The 21,964-nt window shown below is 38.6% G+C and overlaps 3 protein-coding genes and 1 long non-coding RNA gene across 5 annotated transcripts; 1 reads left to right on the plus strand and 3 right to left on the minus strand.

Annotated features, from left to right (window-relative positions):
- The first annotated feature begins 892 nt into the window (after positions 1 to 892).
- mcmdc2 (minichromosome maintenance domain containing 2) lies at positions 893 to 6,663 on the plus strand. Its single transcript, XM_053342634.1, has 14 exons — positions 893 to 989; positions 1,112 to 1,242; positions 1,318 to 1,377; positions 1,539 to 1,734; positions 1,863 to 1,985; positions 2,126 to 2,227; positions 3,566 to 3,694; positions 3,891 to 4,128; positions 4,249 to 4,454; positions 4,571 to 4,737; positions 5,189 to 5,368; positions 5,506 to 5,645; positions 6,058 to 6,167; positions 6,497 to 6,663. The coding sequence occupies exons 1-14, from the start codon at positions 893 to 895 to the stop codon at positions 6,661 to 6,663; spliced, it is 2,046 nt and encodes a 681-aa protein (XP_053198609.1).
- A 347-nt stretch (positions 6,664 to 7,010) lies between these two features.
- Positions 7,011 to 10,255, minus strand: LOC128382645 (uncharacterized). 2 transcript variants are annotated; one of them, XR_008323783.1, is made up of 7 exons: positions 10,162 to 10,255; positions 8,825 to 8,875; positions 8,336 to 8,398; positions 7,752 to 7,807; positions 7,461 to 7,519; positions 7,193 to 7,244; positions 7,011 to 7,097 (listed from the first exon to the last, which is right to left on the minus strand). It is a non-coding gene; the product is annotated as an uncharacterized LOC128382645 (long non-coding RNA). The 2 variants fall into 2 exon arrangements; XR_008323782.1 differs by having other exon boundaries at positions 7,461 to 7,807.
- A 1,545-nt stretch (positions 10,256 to 11,800) lies between these two features.
- LOC128382876 (transcription factor 24-like) lies at positions 11,801 to 12,703 on the minus strand. Its single transcript, XM_053342874.1, has 2 exons — positions 12,207 to 12,703; positions 11,801 to 11,920 (listed from the first exon to the last, which is right to left on the minus strand). Exons 1-2 carry the CDS (start codon positions 12,630 to 12,632, stop codon positions 11,801 to 11,803), a joined length of 546 nt encoding a protein of 181 aa, XP_053198849.1. The 5' UTR covers positions 12,633 to 12,703.
- Positions 12,704 to 14,832: 2,129 nt separating this feature from the next.
- Positions 14,833 to 19,386, minus strand: ppp1r42 (protein phosphatase 1, regulatory subunit 42). Its single transcript, XM_053342326.1, has 7 exons — positions 19,255 to 19,386; positions 19,011 to 19,177; positions 18,774 to 18,912; positions 18,058 to 18,174; positions 16,270 to 16,387; positions 15,904 to 16,057; positions 14,833 to 14,917 (listed from the first exon to the last, which is right to left on the minus strand). Exons 1-7 carry the CDS (start codon positions 19,384 to 19,386, stop codon positions 14,833 to 14,835), a joined length of 912 nt encoding a protein of 303 aa, XP_053198301.1.
- Positions 19,387 to 21,964: the final 2,578 nt, after the last annotated feature.

Raw genomic sequence — 21,964 nt, forward strand, 5'->3', positions numbered from 1 at the left:
TTTGAGTTTAATGGGTATATGAGCTTTATTTGTGACATCAGAGCTAGTTGGGAGCCAGTCATATGCATTTTACACAAGTGCAATGTGAAAACTTGAAGCTGTTTTGTGTTCAATGAAATGAAATGAAAAGATTTGAGGAATTTTAACAAGGTCATTTTTGTGGGAAAAAAGACAATTTATCATTTCTAGCTGACTATTTTTCATACACTATCTTAAACATTTCTGGGGCAATTAAAAGTAGCAATACTACTGTGCAAAAATACTAACAGGTAGAATGGCATATGTCAGTGTTATAGTTAATAGTTATAAACTGGCCAAATTGGGAGAAATTGTAGTTATATCTACTCAAGTTACTGGTAGCTGTCAGATGTCGTAGAGTAAAAGAACAGTATTGTACTGGGGTAGATGTATATAATAACGCAATTGGTAAAACACCAGTACAAGTTTCTGAAAATTGCACTAAAGTACAGCTTGTTTCTCTCTCTCTTTTTTAAAGCATTTTTCAGACTTTCTGTATGCTTTATTGAGCAATACATTAAAAAAATACAAGGCAACTTAACCAAGGTATGAGGTGTCTGAGTGAGCAATAACAAACAAACACAAAAATCATACAATACATAAACCATACAATAAAGCTATTAACAATTAGAAAATAAATGTTTAAAATATTGTAAATAATACGACTCAGGCCTAAATAAAACCAGAAATGATGTTTAAGAAAGACAACATCACCATGCCATCAAGTAACTAGTGACTTGTTCAGACCAGGTTCAGACTAGAGTGGTCTCTATGGCAACAACACGGTTGACTAGCGCCAAATCAGTTTGTAGGTTAGCTAAAAATTGTATCGGTTTGTGCGGTTTGAGCGAACTACATACGCTATTAAATGAAAATGGCTGATATTTTGTCATTAAGAGAATCGGTTTTGGTCTATTTAGACAGAAGCTTTGGCCTTCAGAAACTTGCCGAAGACTGCATACCATTTAACGGTGGGCTTACTGTTAGGAAAATATAAAACTAGCTAACCTCATATGAGCAGTGTAGTTAAACTGGAAAGTCACGTTAAATACATCCTGTGCTTTAACTATTAAATGTGCCCCTTCATTTCCAGATCCACAACAAATGGAGGCAGTGTACAGGTTTTGTGTCAGCGTGAATCCCTCTGATGTGATAGAGGTGGATCCTGTATTGGGTGACTGTGTATTACATGACCCCGTGAGAGCAACAGCTTTGTTTCAGTCTGTAAGTGAGGTGAGCTGCAAGTTTAAATTGAACATCTACTGTAACATACCAACATTTGCCCTATTCCTCTTTCAGGTGTGCTTCCTGGCCATAAAGACTCTTTCACTTGTTGACAAAATACACACAGAGAGTCAGGTATGAATACACTGTCTTAGTCACTGACAATATTATTTTTTACCATAAACCCTTAGGGACAAGTCCCTTTTCATAAATTCTGAATACACCTAAATGGAATTCGGTAACTGAATGCTCAAATCAGTCCAGAAACAATATGTTTATCTGTTTTTATTTTTTAGGTGAATATAATTTTGAAGTTGACACACCTGCCTTCGTTCCCTGAATACACCTTGGACCTTTGTAGTTTTTCACGTGGACATGGTCCTAAGAGGCCTGTGGTCATGGAGGGCCTAGTCATTGCTATAACAAGGGTCACAAAATATACTCAGGGGGCCAGGTTCCTCTGCATCAATGACGACTGCCCTTGTTCTACAGGTACTACAGAGAGGACTGATAATCAGTATATACCATTGTATGTTTCTACTACCATACAAGTAATCTTCATGGACCACAGAAATATTTCACATTCATAGCTGGTTACATCTCTGTAATGCTGGCTCTAGGATTCCACCACATCCGCGTCCATGCACCCGGAGCCACAGAGGCAGCTACTGTGAGAAATGACTTCATCTGCATGATGTGTAGCTCCCCACTGAAAGAGGATGTGAAGTTCAGAGTGCTGGGAGGTGAGAATGAAGCTTTCTGAATGTCAGACACTTTGGACATTATCTAATATGCTTTGGTTACAAGAATTTTACAGAAAATGTGCTTTTTGCATTGTTAAATTCTGTATGTGTACATACTTTATGTGTTTTTGTTTAAACAGACAAACAGCTTGTGGAGCTGATCAGTGTCAAAGCACTGAATGTTCTCCGTACCCATCAGCAAAGTGCACTCAGATACCAATCTGTCACCCTGTTTCTCAGAGGTAGGATATACATACATACAAATTGAGTTTATATTACTCAAACACAGGACTAATCTATTATGTGTCCCATATAACAGTGTCAACAAGCACATTTACTATATATTTGTATTTGATCATTGCATTTGAAACAACATAAATGCAAGAGAAAACAAAGCTAATAGCTTATTTGTATTTGAAAGAGGTGAGGATAATATGGCAACAGGTGAAGAAAAATTTGTTACATCATAACCAAAAATAATAACAGCGTCACCTCTTACCTGCTTTATCAAACTGAACTCAAATCTATTTGTGTTTCATGGCATCTTTGAGTATTTATTCCATCTGCATAACAAAAGAGTGACTTTCCTATTCAACTTGTAAACTATACAAAACAAAATAGTAGATCCCCCTCTGCTGGAGTATAAATTTGTACACCTGTCTGGTTTCAAAAAGAGTCCCTGCAACATTTTTTAACTTTACCGTTGACATTACCACTTTCCAACCTTTATGCATGCTTCACCTATATTTAAGTAAGTATATGACTGGGAGAAGATGCAGCAGATTGGCATGGGAATATAGAGAATGGGACTGAGACCAGGTCTGACCAGCTTTAGTGACTTTGTTGTGTAGCCAATCCCGCCCAATGAAGTGCTTAGCTCTTTTAGTTTGCATAGTGTAAAACAAGTCATTTCTTTGATTTTTTAAGTTAAATGGCTCATTTGCCATTTGTAAGTCAAAATCTTAAAGGTAAAGGTAAAAATGCTGTAAGTTAATACCCTCAACATTTAAAAAGGCATTATTTGTTTGTAAAATCTTATTCTCATCAATTATGTTCACTCCCAGTCCTGAATAATGTGGTTGTAATAGCTTATATTTACACTCAGTCAGATGTGATGAGGTTTGTCATTAATTTTCTCTGGCTTTCTAAATGAGCCTCTCACTTTGCAACACAAACTTAGTGGGGGAGAGTTCAAATAAATAAAATTTTGTGCAGCTAGCCGCGCACTGTGCCTCATGGTGGGATATTAAGTGTTTCTGTCCCCTCTAATAACATTGTTGTACTAGTACCCCTGAGATCTTAGCAAATCTTAGCACCAGGATTAACATATTCTGTTGACCCAGTCATGAGTAGGAATTCAATACACCAAGCTCCCGTTACCAAATATATATGTTAATAAGTGCAAGGAACACTCATTAACTGGCTGTATGATTTGCGCACAGAGAAATCTTTGTTCCAAAGGCCTCATGTGTTTCTTTTGGCAGTGGTTTGTAGGTGGCATGCATGTTTCTTCAATAATCACCAGGCAGCATAGAACAACCCCTTTGAGTGTTATTGCTTTGTTTCCCCTATTCACACAGATGAGCTGTGTAACTCGATGAGAATTGGTCGACTCTACAGGGTGTTGGGCATTCCCGCGCATGTGCACCAGTGGCCAAATATCACCTACAGTGTAGAAGCAAACAGCATTCAACCGTGGGAGCCAGAGCGTAAGGCAGCAATTTGTTGTATCAAACATTGTTTCAAATCCCAACGACAGGCAAACTGATAATACTTGAGGATCTTAATAATTTACCCTTGATATAGCCCACTCTCAATGATCAGAACGGTTTTACTTTTCATATGCAGCATTGTGTATCATCACTGTGGTGAAACACTTAACATTTTCCAAAACTCTTCCTACAGATCCACATAAAATCAACTCCAACTTTCAGGACCTGTTGAAGGCCACAGCTAGTTCTCCTTGGAGGTTCTCTGCTATTGTAGCTCACTGCTTTGGGTTGAACATAGCTCCTCCAGGCCTCTACAGCACTTTAAAGCTGTGCTTGTTGCTCAGCTTGGTGCAAACCAGAGCAGATGCAAAAGACACTTTTCATGGCTTGGATCTCCTCGTTGTTACCACTGACACACTAATATTAGACAGGTAGAGTGATCTGAATCACCCAGCTTTGCATTTCCTAAGTTGACACACTGAATATCAAGGGGGGTTTCATCCTTATTACTCTGAATTAACCAACTTTTAAAAATTGTGTTTGTGTGCCAGACTAATAATGTACAGCTTGAACTTGGCGTGTCGTGGAGTCAGGCATCAGGCCTCAGGGGAGATGTTTGCATCTCTGTCCCGGGACGAGCATGGAGCAGGCACTGCTAACATCCATGCTGGCTCTGCTCTGCTAGCCACCGGTGGCATTTGCATGTTGGGAGATCTCAGCTGCTACAAAAAGGACAGACTGGACGCCATTCAGTCAGGTACACCATAGTTATTAACACAATAAGTTATGGCATTGTGTTGTGTGCTGTCAGCTATAAAAATTATTGTATTAGATAAAATGTTGATGTACTTTCCTCATCTGAATTTTTGTCAGTTCTGGAAAGCCACACGGCATCTGTGTTCATCCCAGGGAAGAAGTATGGTGAGGATGCTGATCAGCAGCTTTCCTTCCCAGTCCAGTGCAGCTTCTGGGCCCTCACAGACTCCACAGATAGCTCTCGACGGTCTGGGAGGGCAGAGTGTGCTGTACTAGGAACAGCAGTGAGTTCAGTCACAACATGGTGTTACATTACCGTTGTTTAGCTCACTTAAAATGTGGTCTGGATGTGCACTAGCAGGTCAGAATTGAGATATTTGTGAGAATGAATTATGTTGGAGGAACTTAAGCCAGTGTGGTACATTACTCTGACTCTAAGAAATGTCATTTCATGTAACTCAAGATGTTGTTTGCAGATAAATCTGGCAAAACAGGAAATTGAGACAATTTACTTTTCTTGAGGGAAGTGCCCTGCCCAGGCAAACATTAATGTGCAGTGGGACCCTTGAGAATAATCAATGCTTTGTTTTTTGCTTTTGGAAGGTGGACAATGAACTGTGTGAGCAGTAACCAGCACTTTAGATCACAGGCTAAAATTAAGATGCACTCGGTTATTTTAGAGTGATGCCAAATGCAGAACAGCAGACAGCTTTTCAGACTCTTCTTTGTGAGCAGGAAATGGGTGCCGTAACAACTCAGCTTGCAGATGCCTTTGGCCTGCTCATTCAGTGTCGGGATAATGTGGGAGAGCAGACCCTGCTTGCCCAGACTGTCCACACCCTCCAGCAAGCAGTACAGCCTGGAAAACCCCTCTACCCATTCTGTGTGGAGTTTTCTACAGAAGACTACCAGGAGGTTAGCAAACATCCTGAGTTTCACTGTATTGCATTGCTTAAAAAAGAAAGAGAATAATTTAAACATACACTGCTTTGATTTTAATATCAAAACATTAACCTAATATTGTACTTGCTGCTCTAAATTCTGTCGTCCAGCTGCTAGCCCACGCACAAAGCTTGCAAGTGGAGCTAAGTCCTGGAGCAGAGAAGATAATCCATGGCTACTACATGGCCAACCGTCGAGTCCGATCACAGAGTCAGGGTGTCAAGATGTCTGTGGCTTCTGTCAAACTACTGTAAGCAAAGTAATACCGCAAAACCTGGATGAATCAAACCAGTTTTAGTGTAACTTCCTATGTCATGACCCTGGACTGTGTATAACATGATCAGGACTGTCTGTGTCCAGTGTTATGTCAAGATCATCCACTAGGTGGAGAACATTCATTCATGTTGAGCTGAACCCTCAAATGACAATTTTTCATCTACTTATGACAAATGTTTACAAATCTTTTTCAGTGTGGTGACATATTTAATGTTGAAGTAAAACTATGAAAATAAATCTGTTTTCATTAACAGTTTAGGGCAAAACTCACATTATGCACTCACTCTCAATTTTACAGATTACTTGTTTTTCAGCAAATTACAAAAAAAGAACCTACTCTGGCAGCCACTTACAAATGATTCTTTTCATGTTTATTTTTGTCATAGGATTTCTTTGGCTGAGGCCCACTGTAAGTTGTGTCTGAGAACACGAGTACTGGAGGAAGACGCTGTGATCGCTGTGCTCCTTTGTGAAAACTCAGTCACTCTAAAGCACGGTACAGATTTTTTATATCACCCACCCCACTGACACCACCACGTACAAAAACAGTACTTCCATTCATAGAAATAGGAAATGATATCCTAGTACAAATGTGCTAATACACATCTTAATGAATCCAATATACGGCTAATCACAGGATTATGACCACATTTATTGGTTGATACAAAACAGCCGAGTCAAATACTGTACATACACATTACAGCTACATGTCTATATTGTTTGTTTGATCCTTACTCTGGGTTTTTAGTTACTTTGAGCACTTTAACGGTTTGATGTAGGCCAACAGCAGTTCCCTTTTTAAGGGTTGCATGCCTCTTTCTACAGGGGCATCTGCTCTTGTTATCCCACCTGACGCAGTCTTTCCCTGTGACATTGGAGATGTGGATGGTTTGCACAGGAGGGACACGACCCTGGATGTTCTCCACCAGAATATCCTACGCTTCATCTACACCTACGCACCAGGAGCAGACACATACATCACAGAGGAGTAGAAACCTGTTTCAAAAACACAGGTAAGCAGCCCAAGATCGTACTACTCGTATACCCTGCTTTGATGAGACAAGCAAAACCCTTTAATTTATTACAAAGCGATACAGATGGTGCTAGCATTCTGTAATTAATATCCAGTTATATTTGAGGAGAAAATAAAATAAAAGACAGGGATTAAAACAAGATGTCAGCCTGAAAAGTTGTCCAGGAGGAAATGTGTACTATGAATTATGCATTATATTAATTTAAAATTGCTATATGCCTGAGAAATGTAAGCACTGTAAAATATATTTAATCAACAGACAAAGGTATGCAAGGAGAAAAATTTATTCAAAAGACAAAGTTGAGGTATTTTCACAGCAAACAAATTGTATTAATAATGAATCAGACTTTGATCACGCAGATCTGGCAAAGAACTCCAAATGTTCCTCCAACACTGTAAAAGAAACACATTGGGATCAGTTACACACTTTTAAATAGACTAACAGGACTAATATAATTCACGTTGACTGGAGTAGGACTAGTACTTACCCTTCCAACGAGGCTTCCCCACAACCAGGCAGATCAATCAACTGGCCAAATCCTTTCCAATAAATAAGCAATAAAGATGATCAGTTTGCATGACAACTCATTGATTAGAGATTTTACAACTGGCTTTTTAGTTCAGTTAGTCACTTTATCAGCAGCCCATTTTTGGTCTGATGGGTAAACGGCGATAATGTGAATTCATCATTACTACTTAGAAAATATGAGATGAACGAGGCCAGAAAGAATGTGAAACTTAACAGTCTGTACTCACCAGAGATAAGAGGAAGCAGACACTCATGTTTCTCCATTACTGCTGCTAGTGCTTCTTATCTGTAAAATATGGAAACTGTCACTTGATGATGACAATTGTGGCCTATGTGTTAAACCTTTATGTGTAGTAGTTGGCAAAACTAAAGCTGTAGCTCGCAATTCAGTAGTCACATTCTCACCACTTTATTGTCTGATGGGTAAACGGCGATAAGGTGAACTCATCATTACTACTTAAAATAGGATACCATGCAGAAAACAGTGAATACAGTAGTTTAGTGCTGGTTTAACTTACCAGAAATGAGATGAAGCCGATACTCATGTTTTCTCTCCATTATTGCCCCCTCTTTTCTGTAAAACATGGAAAATTGATTTCACTTTTCTATAATACAGTTCCTTCTGTACCATTACATGGCAGCATGTCAAGATGACACTTCAACACAAGAACTTTATAATGGTAAATACAAAGTCTAGTAGGTGGCAAAACTAAAGCTGCAGCTTGTAATTCAGTAGTCACATTCTCACCACTCTATTGTCTGATGGGTAAACGGCGATAAGATGAACTCATCATTATTCCAGCTGCAAGTTGCTAGTGCTCAAAATTTAGAAAACCAAAGACTTTGCACTGTAGACAAGTTGTTTGACTTCCCAGCCACAGACATTTGATGAAACTTTGAGAATTATATTTTAAAAGTGTGTCAGGGAATATCAATCAATGCCTTCTAAAGTCATTTGACCAAAAATCACATCAACATTTTTTTTGGGACGCACCGAATTATTTTTGACAGTCTGACCACCCAGTGTACCTGGTGCGTTAACTGATAATAAGACCAGTGTACAGCAGCACAAAGAGTAAAAAAAAAATAATGAGAAACTGACCTTGTTCAGCACAGGAGACATTAGATTACACCTGGTGCATCTCCAGTGACTGCATCAGGAGATCTGAGGGGGGCGAAGAGGAAAGAACAGGAATGAGTAAATATTAAAGAAAATAAAATACAAATGTCTATGTATATCAAATACTCTACTAGCAAACTATTATTGCTTGATGTTATGCTGGTAATTCAGTTAGTAACAGTTTCACCATCTTATTGTCTGATGGGTAAACGGCAAATTGTTAATTCATCACTATTCCAGCAACAGGACTCCCTGTACACTTAAAGCACTGCACGACCAAACTCCAACACTCACCTGAAAGCCTCTGCAGCGAAAAGGCTGACACTTGGCAATGTGTAGTTTACAGTGTAGACCTGACATCTAGGGAAAAAACAAAAACAAAACACTGAGTGACATATTTCAGCATGTTTAGTCCTTCCAAGGCTCATTTATTATCAATGTTTGATTACTGATATAAAACGTTAATCTTACCTTATTAAGTGTACCAGTCATAGTTAGAATTAGCCATATTCATCTGCACTTCTACAAAAGAAAAAAAAGTGGTTAAATGGGTTATTACCTGTTCAATTCTACACTTCAGTTTTAGTTCATAATCAGTAGTTGGGCAATGCTTTGTAAAGTCATTTGACCACAAATCATGTGTCCGCTTTATATCCAGACAACATTGATGTTTAGCTTGATGTTATGCTGGTAATTCAGTTAGTAACAGTTTCACCATCTTATTGTCTGATGGGTAAACGGCAAATTGTTAATTCATCACTATTCCAGCAACTCCCTAGGCTCATTTATTATTAATGTTTGATTACTGATATAAACCTTTAAGCTTACCTTATTAAGTGTACCGGTCAGAATTAGCCATCATCATCTGCGTTTCTAAAAAAGAAAAAGAAAAAATTAGTTAAATGGGTTATTACCTGTACAATTTTACTTCATAATCACCACTTCAGACAGCAATGATTCTTTTTTTCTTTTTTTTTACCCCCACAAGATTGGTTCAAGTCTGTCAGTGCAACTTAATTAGCCTCAAGTGTGATCTATTGATTTGTAGCCTGCATGAATGAGATGTACTGAAGGAATAGCCAATATGGAGGGGACATATGACTGATCACCCAAAGGTCAGAGGGTACCACTGTAACACAGCTTGGGAGCACGACTAACATCGCAGGTCTGAGGACGGGTTCAACAGCATGTCACGACCTTTGCCATGACCTAACGTCCTCAGAGAAGGCCATGAAGCCTTTCCCCAGTGAAATAAGGTGGGGGGTGCAGCTGACCCCTGGACAAAACCAGATATGATCAGTTTTTTTTACACTTTGAGCTGTCTAAAACAATGATTAATCACTTCAGGGATGAGACCTGTCTGCAGAGACACATCAAGGCAGATATGTTTGTTACATTAAGTTGTATTCACGCTTCATTTTTCTATGTTTTGTTGCTTCAGTCATTTGTTGTTTTGGAGGACGTGTTTCAAACTGAGGCACAGATATGAGAACAACTAAATAGACAGTAAAATACTGCACTGAAGTCAGATTCAGATTCAAATTCACAATAAATTACACCCCTTGGCTTCATTCTTTAAAACAAGATTTGAACAAAAATGGAAAACTAAGAAACAAATGCCCATTATTTAAACCGATTACTACTTAAAACAACATACTTTTAAAGAAATCAAGCGGCACGCGGTGCTCATTTCTCCCACGTGGCCGAGATGCTAACGTTAGCTTAGAGCTAACTAGCCATTACTGTGTTTCATGTGCTGACTCCAGCCTACAAAACAAGACGACGACATGCACATAAAATGATCTCACCATTGCCCATAAAGGCTGTGAAGATAAATCTGGAAGAAGTGATCATTCTGTTGAGATGTGATGAGGAGCTCTGAGGCTCACTGTGCTCACGCTGCAGTCTTCAAGAGTAAAGGAAGTATTTCCGGCAGTCACTGCGCCACAGAGCTGCGCAATGCAGCTCATCCTGCACTATGATCCTGCACAGCTGAGCAGTAACTCAGTTGTCAGCATCAACTGCACTGAATTGTTCTTATTTAAGCTACAATGATGGCAAGTGAGTGTATTTACTGAAGTCATGACAGAAAAGCACCACTTTTTGTGTGTGGACGTATTAATGTAGAAATTCAGGTTATCTTTATTTTCTTTAGGGTACTTAAACAGATACGGATGTTTAACTCACGGTTTTTTAAATACAATAATCACCCTAAATCCACCAAAGTGGCTATAAATAAACAAATGCAGTACCTTGTTTGTTCTTAAAAACGATGTTCCTCAATATACAGAAAATACATCATATTACATCAGTTAGACTAACAAAATAAATTAAGACCAAATTAGTGTTGAAAAGACATCACAGAACTTCCACTTAAATGTTACTAAACGTTATTACAGTGTTTAATGTTAAGAGGTTAATTTACCCCTGCAATCGGTACAAGTAGAGGTAAGATTTCTTTCCTTTCTTTTCATAAACATGCTAACACTATCAAAACAACCGAAGCACAATATTATAAATACATATTTATATTTTAAATATCAAATAATAGGTATATAAATCTAATTATTATTTCTATTAATATATATATTTCTGTACTTCTGTAACCCTGCCTAGCCCCGCCGTATTTTACAGTTAGGTGCAGTCATTTTGCTGAAATTAAATGTTAAAATCAAATCGTGTATTTAGCTTGTCGAGCACCACAGCTGTATTTAATTGATTTGATTAAACGCTGCTAATTGTCAAAGAAGAGACGATAGACGATGACTACGAACAGTGTTAAAAGGCCAGTAAATACAATAATACGTCAAGTGTTAAATAAATAAAGTAGCAGTGGCTCCATTTATTTATTATGATACAGTTAATTATATCACAGCACACGTTAAATAATATTTCGTTTGAACTTTTCTTACAAAAGAAAAAAAAGAAATTTGGATTTTTTTTTTTAAACTTTATGAGACGCGTCTTCTTTTCACTGGAGTCATTTTTTATTCACAAACACATTTACAACCATGCATGTAAAAAATAAGAAGGAACATGAGACGGGGAGCCACCATTGTTGACTCTCTGACAGACCACTTCACATGACAGATGTTAAGTTATTCACACATGCATTTAGTGCAAATGTTTCAACTGAAAGTGCACACTTCAAGCATGACGGGCTCATTACCCCACGGAATTTCTACAGATATCATACCCGGGACATGTATGGAGCTGCAGGGCAAACAAGAGAAGCCAAAATAACAACAAGAGAGAAACATCATGTATGCTTTCTCTATATATACTCATACATTAAAATTCACATAATATATTAATTTACAATGTCTACATGGCGCGGCTTTAGTGGAAGTAAAAATGAGTTGAATTTGTTGTACACTCATGCTGCTGCTGCCAGAGTTAAACAGCAACACTCATGCAAATGTGTGAAACAGTTTTCATACAGAGGGTTCAAGCCTTGTCCTTGGATTTGGACGATGATGGGCCTTGATTCTCTGAGTCTGAAGGATGTGTGGTGTTCAGGAACTGGCCCGAAGCTCCGACGTACAGTCTGGACCGCATTGGCCATTTCTGTAAAGACATTTTGGTTTTAGTAAATGAACCTATGGAAAGGCCACCATAGGTCATGTTGCACTATTTCAAATGATGTAAAATATATAAATACCCCAACGATGGATATATGCAGTAAGAAGTTTCATTCAGTCAAAACAATAATACAATAATATAGATGATACAAGATATTAGCAGCTACCAGAACTTTATTATTATTATTATTGTTATTATTATCATTATTATTATTATTATTGTTATTATTTTTATTATTATTATTATTATTATTATTATTATTACCACTGACCTTGACTGGGTGCAGGTAGCCATCACCTTTTAATGAGTGTAACGCATCTGTTTGTTTTGTGCTCTCTCCCTCCTCCGCACCTTCCTCTTGTAGTGTTCGAGTCAAATGGGCAATGTAGGTGGTGGCCAGTATCAACACGTCGAGTTTGGACAGCTTGGTGTCCGGCGGAACGGACGGCAAAGTCCTTTGTAGCTCCAGGAACGCGTTTCTCAGAGTTTGAACTCTACTCCTCTCCCGAGCTGCGTTAGCCGCCGCCGGGCGTCCTCTGCCACCGAGCCCGCCGGCCTGAAGCGCCCTGGCCCGCTGGAGATCCCGACGACGGCCATCCGGACTGGGACTGGAACTTGGGCTGGATGGAGGGCTGTCATCCATCACCGTCCCGGAGCACTGACCGCTGTGCATTGCGAGAGTCTGTCTTCCAACCATCGGGGTGTACTTACAGACCTGAAGAATTACAGATGAATGAGCAAAATCACTATGCCACTTTTTTAGTGGTTTATCTGAGCCGTTATATTGCACATTTGATTTGAACTCAAGTTATTATATTGACTAACTTATTTAACTTAACATAACTTATTAATTATTTATTGTAGCCTATGTAGCTATCCGTTCACTGTTTAACTTAACTCTTAACTTATATCACAATTCATATGTATATTAAAGTTATTGTCATTGCTTTTTATGAATTAAACCATAATGTATGCTCTCTGGTCTATAGTCCATTATTGAAAATGTCTGTTGACAAATTGCACATCCAGTAATAAACTAAACTTGAAAAAGCCAAAATATACACTGCTGTCAAAAATTGCACTAAAGACACATGAATTAGTTCTGATTGTACGCTGACATGTCAAACATATGGCAGTGAAGCCCCTGAGCATGGCATTATCAGTGTACAAACTCGTGAGAGCAGTTTTTTTTTTTTGATTGGTGATCTGATAGGAAATTTACCTCTGGTATTTCTGCAAGGCGCTTTCTTGAAAAACGACATGAAGGCAATCCAAAGAAGGCTTCTGTAAGATAGAGAATTTTGCTCCTCAATGTAGACTAGTCCCACTCCAAGTCCAAGCGTATCTTTATAAAGTGGCGCGTCTGCAGAAAGGGTGCGCAGCGGTCCCAGTACGCGCAGCCAACACTTCACCTGTGTGCCTAAAAGTCTCAGGAGCCCTTAATTTATTGGATACACAAAGCGGTAGACAAGTTTTTCACCCCGAAGTAATTAATCACTCGACCCATAACACTCCCTCGCAGTGGAGAAGACTGCTCCTTCCCCTTTCTAACTTGTTTCTGTCTAAGGGCAGCAGAGGCTCGTTTTCAGCGCCAGAGGCTGGACCCTCTTTTCCTTCAACTCTGATATGTGGTGAGCCATATCCCATTCTAATTGGCTGCGAACCTGACACTGTATTTTCTCAATAAGCCTATCAAAAAGTGGCAACGGGACAGAAATGTAGTCAAAATTACCTCAAAAAATATGCTTTCCATGCAGGGTCAGAAATAAAGGCTAGTCTATCAAAACGCTATTTGCAGTTGACCATGAAAAGAAGCTGACAAGTGTAAGGTGATATGCAAAACATTTGACTAATTGCCAGTGTGTCTTGAATTGCAAGCTCATTGGAACAGCTAATAAATAAACTCCAGCTCTGCAATCAACAGGCAGGCATTGAGGAAATTCTTGTGAGACTCATAAATTAATCACTCTGATTTTCAGGGCTCCAAACGGAGATGTCGGCAAATTAATGAAAGGAATTATTCATAATATGTATATCCTCGGACTGTTCTTAATAAACATTGTTTTTGTAAGGATGGAGTAACAGTATTGCTCCGGGCCACTAATTATATGGCCAAGTAGAAGGAAGGTTAAGTAAGCTTGTTTCCCTAATTACCTCGTATCTTTCAGGGGTTACACACCCACGTGGCTCCTAAAAAACTCATTTAAACATTTAGTAACAATGCTGACAACAAATACATTCATATTGTTACTGTATTTGATATAAATGAGGACAGTTGATTGAATAGAAGCATGTGTTATATGTGATTAATGTTGGATAATATGAAAAACCTTGTAATGGCAGGGTGGAGTGATCATTTAGATTATGCCACTCCTATTTGTTGAAATGCATGCAGAAGAAAAAGTGCACACACCATAGAAAATGTAGTCCTGGCAGAAAAGTAGAGTTTGAGTTAGATAAATTAATTAAATCCTCAGACCCAAAATTGTATTTAGAAAAAAAAACAGCTGTGGAAGTGAAGGAAAGAATGTATGCAAACTCTCCATTCATTGTTTAAGTGTTTAATTTTTTAACAACAGATGACGATTTCCAGCCTTTTTAAACTCATTTTTAGCATTGTAGATGACACAGGAAGATAAAATCAAAATATTTGAACAAAGGTTGAACAGTAAAAATGTTAATCTTATAAACCAGACGAGCTATTTAATCCACTGCGTCAAGGATATTGCAGTGACTCAGAAGGGACTGCAGCTATGGACATCACACAGTTTCTGTCCTGTCAAATATACAAGGATAAGAGATTCACCGCTATTATGATGACCAAAATGCTTCAACAAAGGAGCAGCACCAGTCTTGTGTGTAATTTGTGTGTGTGAAGAGTAGGTGGAGAGTTAGTCTCAAGCATCCACAGGACTGCAGATGGCTGATGACACAGCAGCACGGTTGAGAAGTCTACTCAGAGGAATCTCTAATTTTTGTGCCCTGTAAGAGAAAAAGCAAATGTTATTGGATCATGTGACAACTATCAGAGAAAAAAATCTTCCCCTAAAATTACTTTGAAGCAACAAATTTAGTGAATGTTCTTTTTCTAATTTTAGTACAGCCAGACAGCACTATCATCATCTTTTATTCATCCAAATAAACCCATAATGTTACAGTGCTGCCAAATAAACATCATCACAAATTAACTAGATGTTTGTCACATGGATTTTTAGGAGAGAACAGCGCGATGAACAGGATGTGGGGTCAGTTCACATCTATTAGTGGATGTCATCACACATAATTTGTACATTTCATCAAAGGCTTATAAATTCTGCGTGGCCGCTGGTTGCGTACTTTTAAAGATATGATACTGAGAAATTAATTTGTACAGTTAAAAAAATAAAATAGAGTCAGTGAAAAATGTAAAATGTGTACTCTCTCGCTGAATAAGTTAATTTGCGATACTGGACCTGAGAGACTGATGCGGCTGCCATCTCTGCACGTTAGCGTGGCTGTAGATGTGACCGGGATGTAGACCCTGACCCATGTTAAAGCCATCTGGGAAATGAACAAAGTCAATGCAAAACGCACACAAATACAAATGTGTACAAACCCACCCAGAATAATGAAGTAAAGAACGATAAATGTGTTCATCATAAAAAAATTTACCATTTAATTCAATCAACACACTTTTTTGTGGATTCCACATTTTGCTGAAAAATCACAATATCTTTTAAGTGTCATAGTAATGTGGCTATACAGCTTATTACTTCTTTTTTTTTTTTAAATCCTCACATGTAACAGAAGCAAAGATTTGACCAATGAAACCACGTAAGAACAAAATAAAGTGAATAAATGTTAGTAAGTAAAATAGTGTAAAAACTTTAAGGGCTGGGTTTCTTAAAATATTATTGATTTCATAAATTGTAAATAAGAGTAATTGTTATTATTTGGGCAAAGATGTTATCATAGATTTTTGAAAAAACACAGTATTTAGTGACTTACTTGTTAAATGATGGGGGATCATTGGTCTGGTCAGGAAGTGTTTGTTGTTTTTTTTCTTTTTGGCCTCTTTGGAAGCTTTCCAGTTAATAAGAAACTGTCTGGTCAACTCATTAATTTCCCTTCCATCGAGAACCTCTATAAAAATAAATACAGACAGAATACAAACAAAGAAATGTCACCAAAAAAGCACATTCTTCATTCTTCACTGGTATGTTTGTAGAATGAACATATTTTAGTTTTTAAAGTTTATCATTAAAACAGGGTCTTAAATATCAATTTGGGTAAGTCGAAGCAATAAAGAACACAAAATAGGTTGCCAATCAAGAAGAAGGTGAGCAACACTTCACCGAGTCCCTTGCACACGGTTATCAGGCGGTCTCTGTACTTTGGTTTTTTACACGCAGGATTTCCACTCAAATCCATTTCAAGCAGCAGAGGCCAGTGCTTGAAAACATCCTCCAACTCCTAAAAAAAACAAAAGAAGAGGAACATCCCTTATAATATGTTGTGTTTTTGTTTCAACCACTGGTGATTGAAATGGCAAATTCCGCAGCACCGCAGCTATGTTCAGTAACTAAACAAATATGACGCATAGTTATAATCTGATTAGTGATCAGAGAAACACATCAGGAAAACTTTTAAAGGCACGGTATAAGTGAATGGTAATGTGAAGCACAAGGGCCAATGGAAAGTGCATAAACAACACATCAGTCTATTTTAATAAACAGTGTCGCCGGTGTCATGTAACTACAAGTTTTCTCCTGGGGCAATGCGAGGCTGGCTCCTCCAGCGAGTTGCCTGCAGTTGTATGTTTATCTAAAGGCACATTAATCCAAGCCTGGAAATATGAATACTCTCTGGACACGCTCTGATTGTTCATTGCCTTCCTGTCTTGGCCAAAGCGCTTCCACTTTTCCAGCTCGTGCTGCAATCAGTTCAGAGGGGACCCCTGAGCACCGCGCGCTCCCAAGCTTTGATAAATGATCGTGTCAGGGCCGTCACTCAGAAGGCCCTCACTGAAGAGCAGCCCAGCGCCAAATTGCCCCCCACGCGGGGGCGTGGAGAACAGCAAAGGCTTGCAACTCACTAAGCTTGGCTGACTCTCTCGCCTGGACTAATGATGGGCCAGTTATGAACCTGTATTTGACCAGGGCTTCGATTCCCCTGTCCTCTCTGCCCTGCACACAGCTAACGGCCTCCAAAGATGCTCCCCATTTGTCACCCTGGCTGACTGCCTGTCATAATCTATTTTAAAAATCCATAATGTTTCCTCTAGATTCTGACCAAATGGTGCAGAAGAAGGGATTGATCCTTTGGAGTGCTGTCTTTGCAGAATCAATAGTGGCAGACGGGTTGTATAAATTATAGGAGATATCTGCTAAAAATGACACGTGTACAGCAATTACCTGCGTCAATGTTCTCAAAAGAAAATCACTTGTGTTAAGAAAGTAGCTTTAGCAAAATAGTCAATTGTAAAGTGCTTTCAATGTGTCACACTGATGTTAAATGCCAATAAGAAAGAACGATTAAACTCTTTTCGATTATGCCAATAAGCTTTTCAGTTAATGTCAATTCAAGAAGAAAAATGAATGCTGTCTAGAGAGTGAGTCTCAAAGAAAAGCATAAAGCCAGTGAGCATAAATCATATCTCTGTTTCAGATGAATCTCCTGTAAAGTGAAGTGCCGCTGGTTTAAAGTATCAGACACTGAATTCTAAGGCAGAGAGGAAAAATCAGCCTCCCAAGGAAAGAGAGAAACTTGTGCTTGTTTAAAGCTGTCAGCGAGGAAATTCTCAGGGGAATGGCCTGCTGATTTGTTGAATAATTCCTGACCCTGTGCGAGTCATGGAGACTGGGAACCTATGGCAGGATTTGCAGGATTTGGGTCTTTAGAACCCTGTTCTCCATATCATTTCACACATCACTGCAGAAAACTACAGAACAATGTTAAAGCTAACCCGATCACCTTATATGATGGTATGTTGACTTTAATGTGCTGTGTCATGCCTAGTTGCTGTGATGTGGTACTATTTACCTCGGCTGCATGGTAAAAAGCGTGCAGTCATTTTATACTTCCGTAATTCTGCAGAAAAGTGAAAAGGTCTTGAAAGGTTAGTTTAAAAAGGCTATATTTACCTCAGTATTGTGCAATTTATTGTCAGCAGCAGAAAAATGTTGGATTTCCTTTAGAAGTGACAGGTCCCGGATTTCATCTATGTTGTTGTTGTTGATATTCAAGACACGGAGAGAATCCTGTGCAAAGAATGAAGATTATGGGTTAATTTTATGGTAAAGATAATGACAAAGATGACAGATTCTTCTCGTCTCATGCTGAACTACTAGGATCGTGTCCAAATCGGACTCTCGATGGTGCTGTTGCTAAATATTCATCTTGGTTTGAAGTTCTATAACGGCACATTTATAAAAAGCTGGAACTCTTTAAATTTGCACAGCAATTTCTTTAATTATCCAAACAAACAAGAAGCTGAGACTTTTGGTGTGTTTATCCATGGCCTGGGCAGTAAACGAAGTAAACAGACCAAACTGATTTGTCAGACCAGAGAGAGCAACAGAGGTCTCTTTGACATCATCAAACCCAGCATAATACTGCTTTTACATGGATCACTGGCCTGTGAGAAATTTGAGAAATATCTAACTGTTTATGTGATAACCTACCAGGCAGATACACCGCACATACCCTTGTGTGGTGAGGAGAGAAAACAAGGTGGTCATCTGATGATTTACTACTTAGAATATTTAATCTTAAATGAAGAGCCCAATAAATTACTCAGGATGTGTGGATCATTTTCTCCTACTATCCTTGTACTGAACAGAGTAAAAATAGGTCATACAGCGAGAGTGCGGAGAGTCCTGGGGTCAAGGAGCAACTTTTCCCCTGGTGCCAGCTTCTGATTCTCCAGATGAAGCTCCTTAAGCTCACTGAGCTGCTCTAAGCCCTCCACTACTGCAATCCTGTTTCCACCAAGATACCTACAGAGTGGAAATACCACACACATGTTCATACACACCAAACACTTCAAATGATTATAACAGCGTAGGACATAAATCAGTTAAAATTGTCTACTTACAGTTTGGAGAGTTTATGGAGATTACACAGATTATCTATTTGTGAGATGTTGTTGTTCTGCATGTACAGATGGGTGAGGTTATAAGCAAAGCCGAGGTTGCAGATATTTGTGATCTGATTGTCATACAGGTAGAGAACGGCAAGGTTTCTACACATGGAAAGATCACCCTGAAAACAGAATGAAAATGTAAGGCACATGAATGGAAGTAAAGCACAGAATCACAGCGTTAAAATTGGCTACTCACAATATCCTCGATATTCTTGCTGGAAAAGTGGAGGTGGGTAAGTGTTTTGAGGTACTCCGGGAAAGAGAGGCCCCTTTTCTTTTTGAAGTGGTTTCTAGATTTAGCGATCAGATCTATGGTCAGGCGTACCATGGCGGCTTGTCACATTCGTTGCTTCAGTGAGGATCCTTTTCAGCTTCAGCCAAGCGTTCAGCCCACAGCAGTGACTGGAGCTGTCTGTTTGAGGGAGAAAAATAGGCACATGTGAGCTGAAATAGACCTTAGCAGCCAAACAAATGTTCCTCTGAATTACCTATTTACAAACGCCACATTAGTTCAGTTTTTGTAACCACAAATGACAGGTAAAGATTAACCCAGTGCAGAACTTTAAACGCCTCAAATCCAGTTGTCAATTCACAATTAGGGATAACTGATGACCAAAAAAGGAAGGGAGGGAGGGAGAGAGAGAGAGAGATAAATAAACTACTCTCCAGGAAACCTGCTGAGAGGCCAAAGGTTGGGTGACCACTCAATTTGTGTTGTAATTAAGAGTGGTCAATTCCCTAAAGCAGGCTGAGCAGAGAGTCCAGTACTTCGTGTTATTTACCCATGGGGCTTGTTTGACTGCTTGACCTGACACTGAGATATGAGAATTTGCACTTTTACGTCATTTAAAGGTGCATTATGATACATGACCTCCTCTCCTGCTGATCATACAGCAGCCCGTGTGTGTGTGTGTGTGTGTGTGGAGGTGACGAGAGAAAGACACTCTCTTAAATTAATACAAATAGCCAGTGAAAGCTTCCAGTAGGATATTATGAATTAAAATGGTCCCGGACTGGGTTAGGGTTAGCGTTCAGTTAATGTTAGCTTAAAAGCTATACTACAACACAACAGCGTGTTGTACCACTCTAATTCTGGTAAATTTTGACATATATATATAATATATAAAACACATATAGTAAATTCTCCTACCTTTCGAGGTCTGTAGTGAGTTATATTCGAGGTTACAGAGGAGTTTTGAAGCGAAAGACGAAGTTTTTTTGGCTGCTTTGTTTGCGGCTACCAAGCTGTTGCTATGGAAACCAAGGAAGCGGTGCGTCAGTCAATGATGTGATGCCTTGTTGATAATAATATTTCTGCATATTATGGCCTTCGAATTATTTGGGTTACAGTTAAGCGCTCATAATTTAATGCATAATACACTATTTCATATTTCATTTAACTTGGATTTTAATTGTATAATTGCAAAGAAAAACTCAAAAGAAAAACAAAAAACAAATTGATTAGGTAAGGCAAAACCACAGGTAGCCACAGTAGTTTGCACCATTTGCACTTCTCAAACAAAACCACAACCTTTTTTTTTTTTTTTTTTTTTTTACAACATATAGAGAATTCTTAACTAAATTATTCTGTAATGCAAATGCCGTAAGGTCTTTAATCAGGAATGGTACAGACTGTTATATGCTAGGGTCAAAATAGAGGTATTTCACAAATCATATCCAAGAAACTCTATACACTAAATGTATTTGCTCATACTCTCTGACTTGCTCTTTCTGATGATATTTGTCCACATAAATAGTATCTATCTGTCCTGGCAACATGTCAGAACCACTCCCAATGACCTCTGCATTGTTAATCTATATGATGTCAGGACCAAGGTTTCCTGTGAGGGAGTGACTTGCCTCCACTTATGCAGAAGCACATGGCAGAGAGGAAGCTCTCTGAGCTGAGTTCAACTCCTTCACACACGGCACCACATACGCTTGTAGGGGTGAATTCCTCTGAGAGCCAAACATAACATAACATCTACAGACCTTAGTGGGGTCATTAACTGTATAGGGCCTTAATACTGTAACTACCCATAGCTATTAATCATGAGCCTTATCAATCTGCTGCTCTCCTATCAGCTGGTGTCAAATCACTGAATTGCTCACACCATTAAACCACTTCATTTTGGTGTGAACAGCAAAAGGAGGAGGCATTCTAGTGCAATCTGCAAAAACCTGTTTTTTTAATAGTAATGGGGAACATACTTTGGAATTAGAAAGTTGCTAAATGTTAATAGAGTAAGGTAAAAATACATGTGTAATGGATTTTTGGCTGCCCACAATTTGACTTGATTAGAATTTACATAAATTTTCTTATTCCACCTTTAGTCATGCATACAAATGCCCATCTGGTGATAATCACAATATTTATATGTCCAATGAGTTCAACATGTTTTACTGATTCTTAAATCACCATGAAAGACCAAACATTAGGTGAAAGCGTTTTAGAAGTACATTCTTTAAATACTTTCTCAGCACTGTGACAGTCATCCATGTAATACATTTAAATATCTGGCAAAAACACAAGCTATTCACTAGACCATGTGTGCAAGGGACCTATTCAACAATTTCAAATTCCTAAATTACATTAAAAATAATCTAATAAGTTTCTTCTTCCTAAACCGCTATATTGAACACCCTCCATTTTAAAACATGGCTTAAATAATGGTAAAAGAAAATCATTATAAGACGTGGTGCCAAAGCTCATATACAAGAGAAAAAACAGACACCTTCACTCTCCCACTGGGATTTTCTTCTCAGTGATACATGACATCAAAAATATACATTTAGCCATTACAATACGACAAAAAAAGACATGACACAAACCTAGGCCAAAGGGTCTGTCTTTAAAAAAGGCAGACTTGGTGAGTGCCTGCTTCGATGGAGAGCAGACACTTTGG

The sequence above is a fragment of the Scomber japonicus genome, chromosome 21 (assembly GCF_027409825.1).
Source record: "Scomber japonicus isolate fScoJap1 chromosome 21, fScoJap1.pri, whole genome shotgun sequence".
NCBI classification, from domain to species: Eukaryota; Metazoa; Chordata; class Actinopteri; order Scombriformes; family Scombridae; genus Scomber; species Scomber japonicus.

Bases quoted from the DNA above. Each gene is read 5' to 3' on its own strand.
- mcmdc2 (XM_053342634.1), top strand. From the start codon at position 893: ATGGCTGATATTTTGTCATTAAGAGAATCGGTTTTGGTCTATTTAGAC. The intron at 990-1,111 runs GTGGGCTTACTG...CTTCATTTCCAG, and splicing joins AGACTGCATACCATTTAACG to ATCCACAACAAATGGAGGCA. The intron at 1,243-1,317 runs GTAAGTGAGGTG...TTCCTCTTTCAG, and splicing joins CAACAGCTTTGTTTCAGTCT to GTGTGCTTCCTGGCCATAAA.
- LOC128382876 (XM_053342874.1), bottom strand. From the start codon at position 12,632: ATGGTTGGAAGACAGACTCTCGCAATGCACAGCGGTCAGTGCTCCGGG. The intron at 11,921-12,206 runs GTCAGTGGTAAT...ATGTCTTTACAG, and splicing joins GCTACCTGCACCCAGTCAAG to AAATGGCCAATGCGGTCCAG.
- ppp1r42 (XM_053342326.1), bottom strand. From the start codon at position 19,386: ATGGTACGCCTGACCATAGATCTGATCGCTAAATCTAGAAACCACTTC. The intron at 18,913-19,010 runs GTAAGTAGACAA...TCCACTCTGTAG, and splicing joins CTCCATAAACTCTCCAAACT to GTATCTTGGTGGAAACAGGA. The intron at 16,058-16,269 runs GTGAAGTGTTGC...TTATTTTTATAG, and splicing joins AACCGTGTGCAAGGGACTCG to AGGTTCTCGATGGAAGGGAA.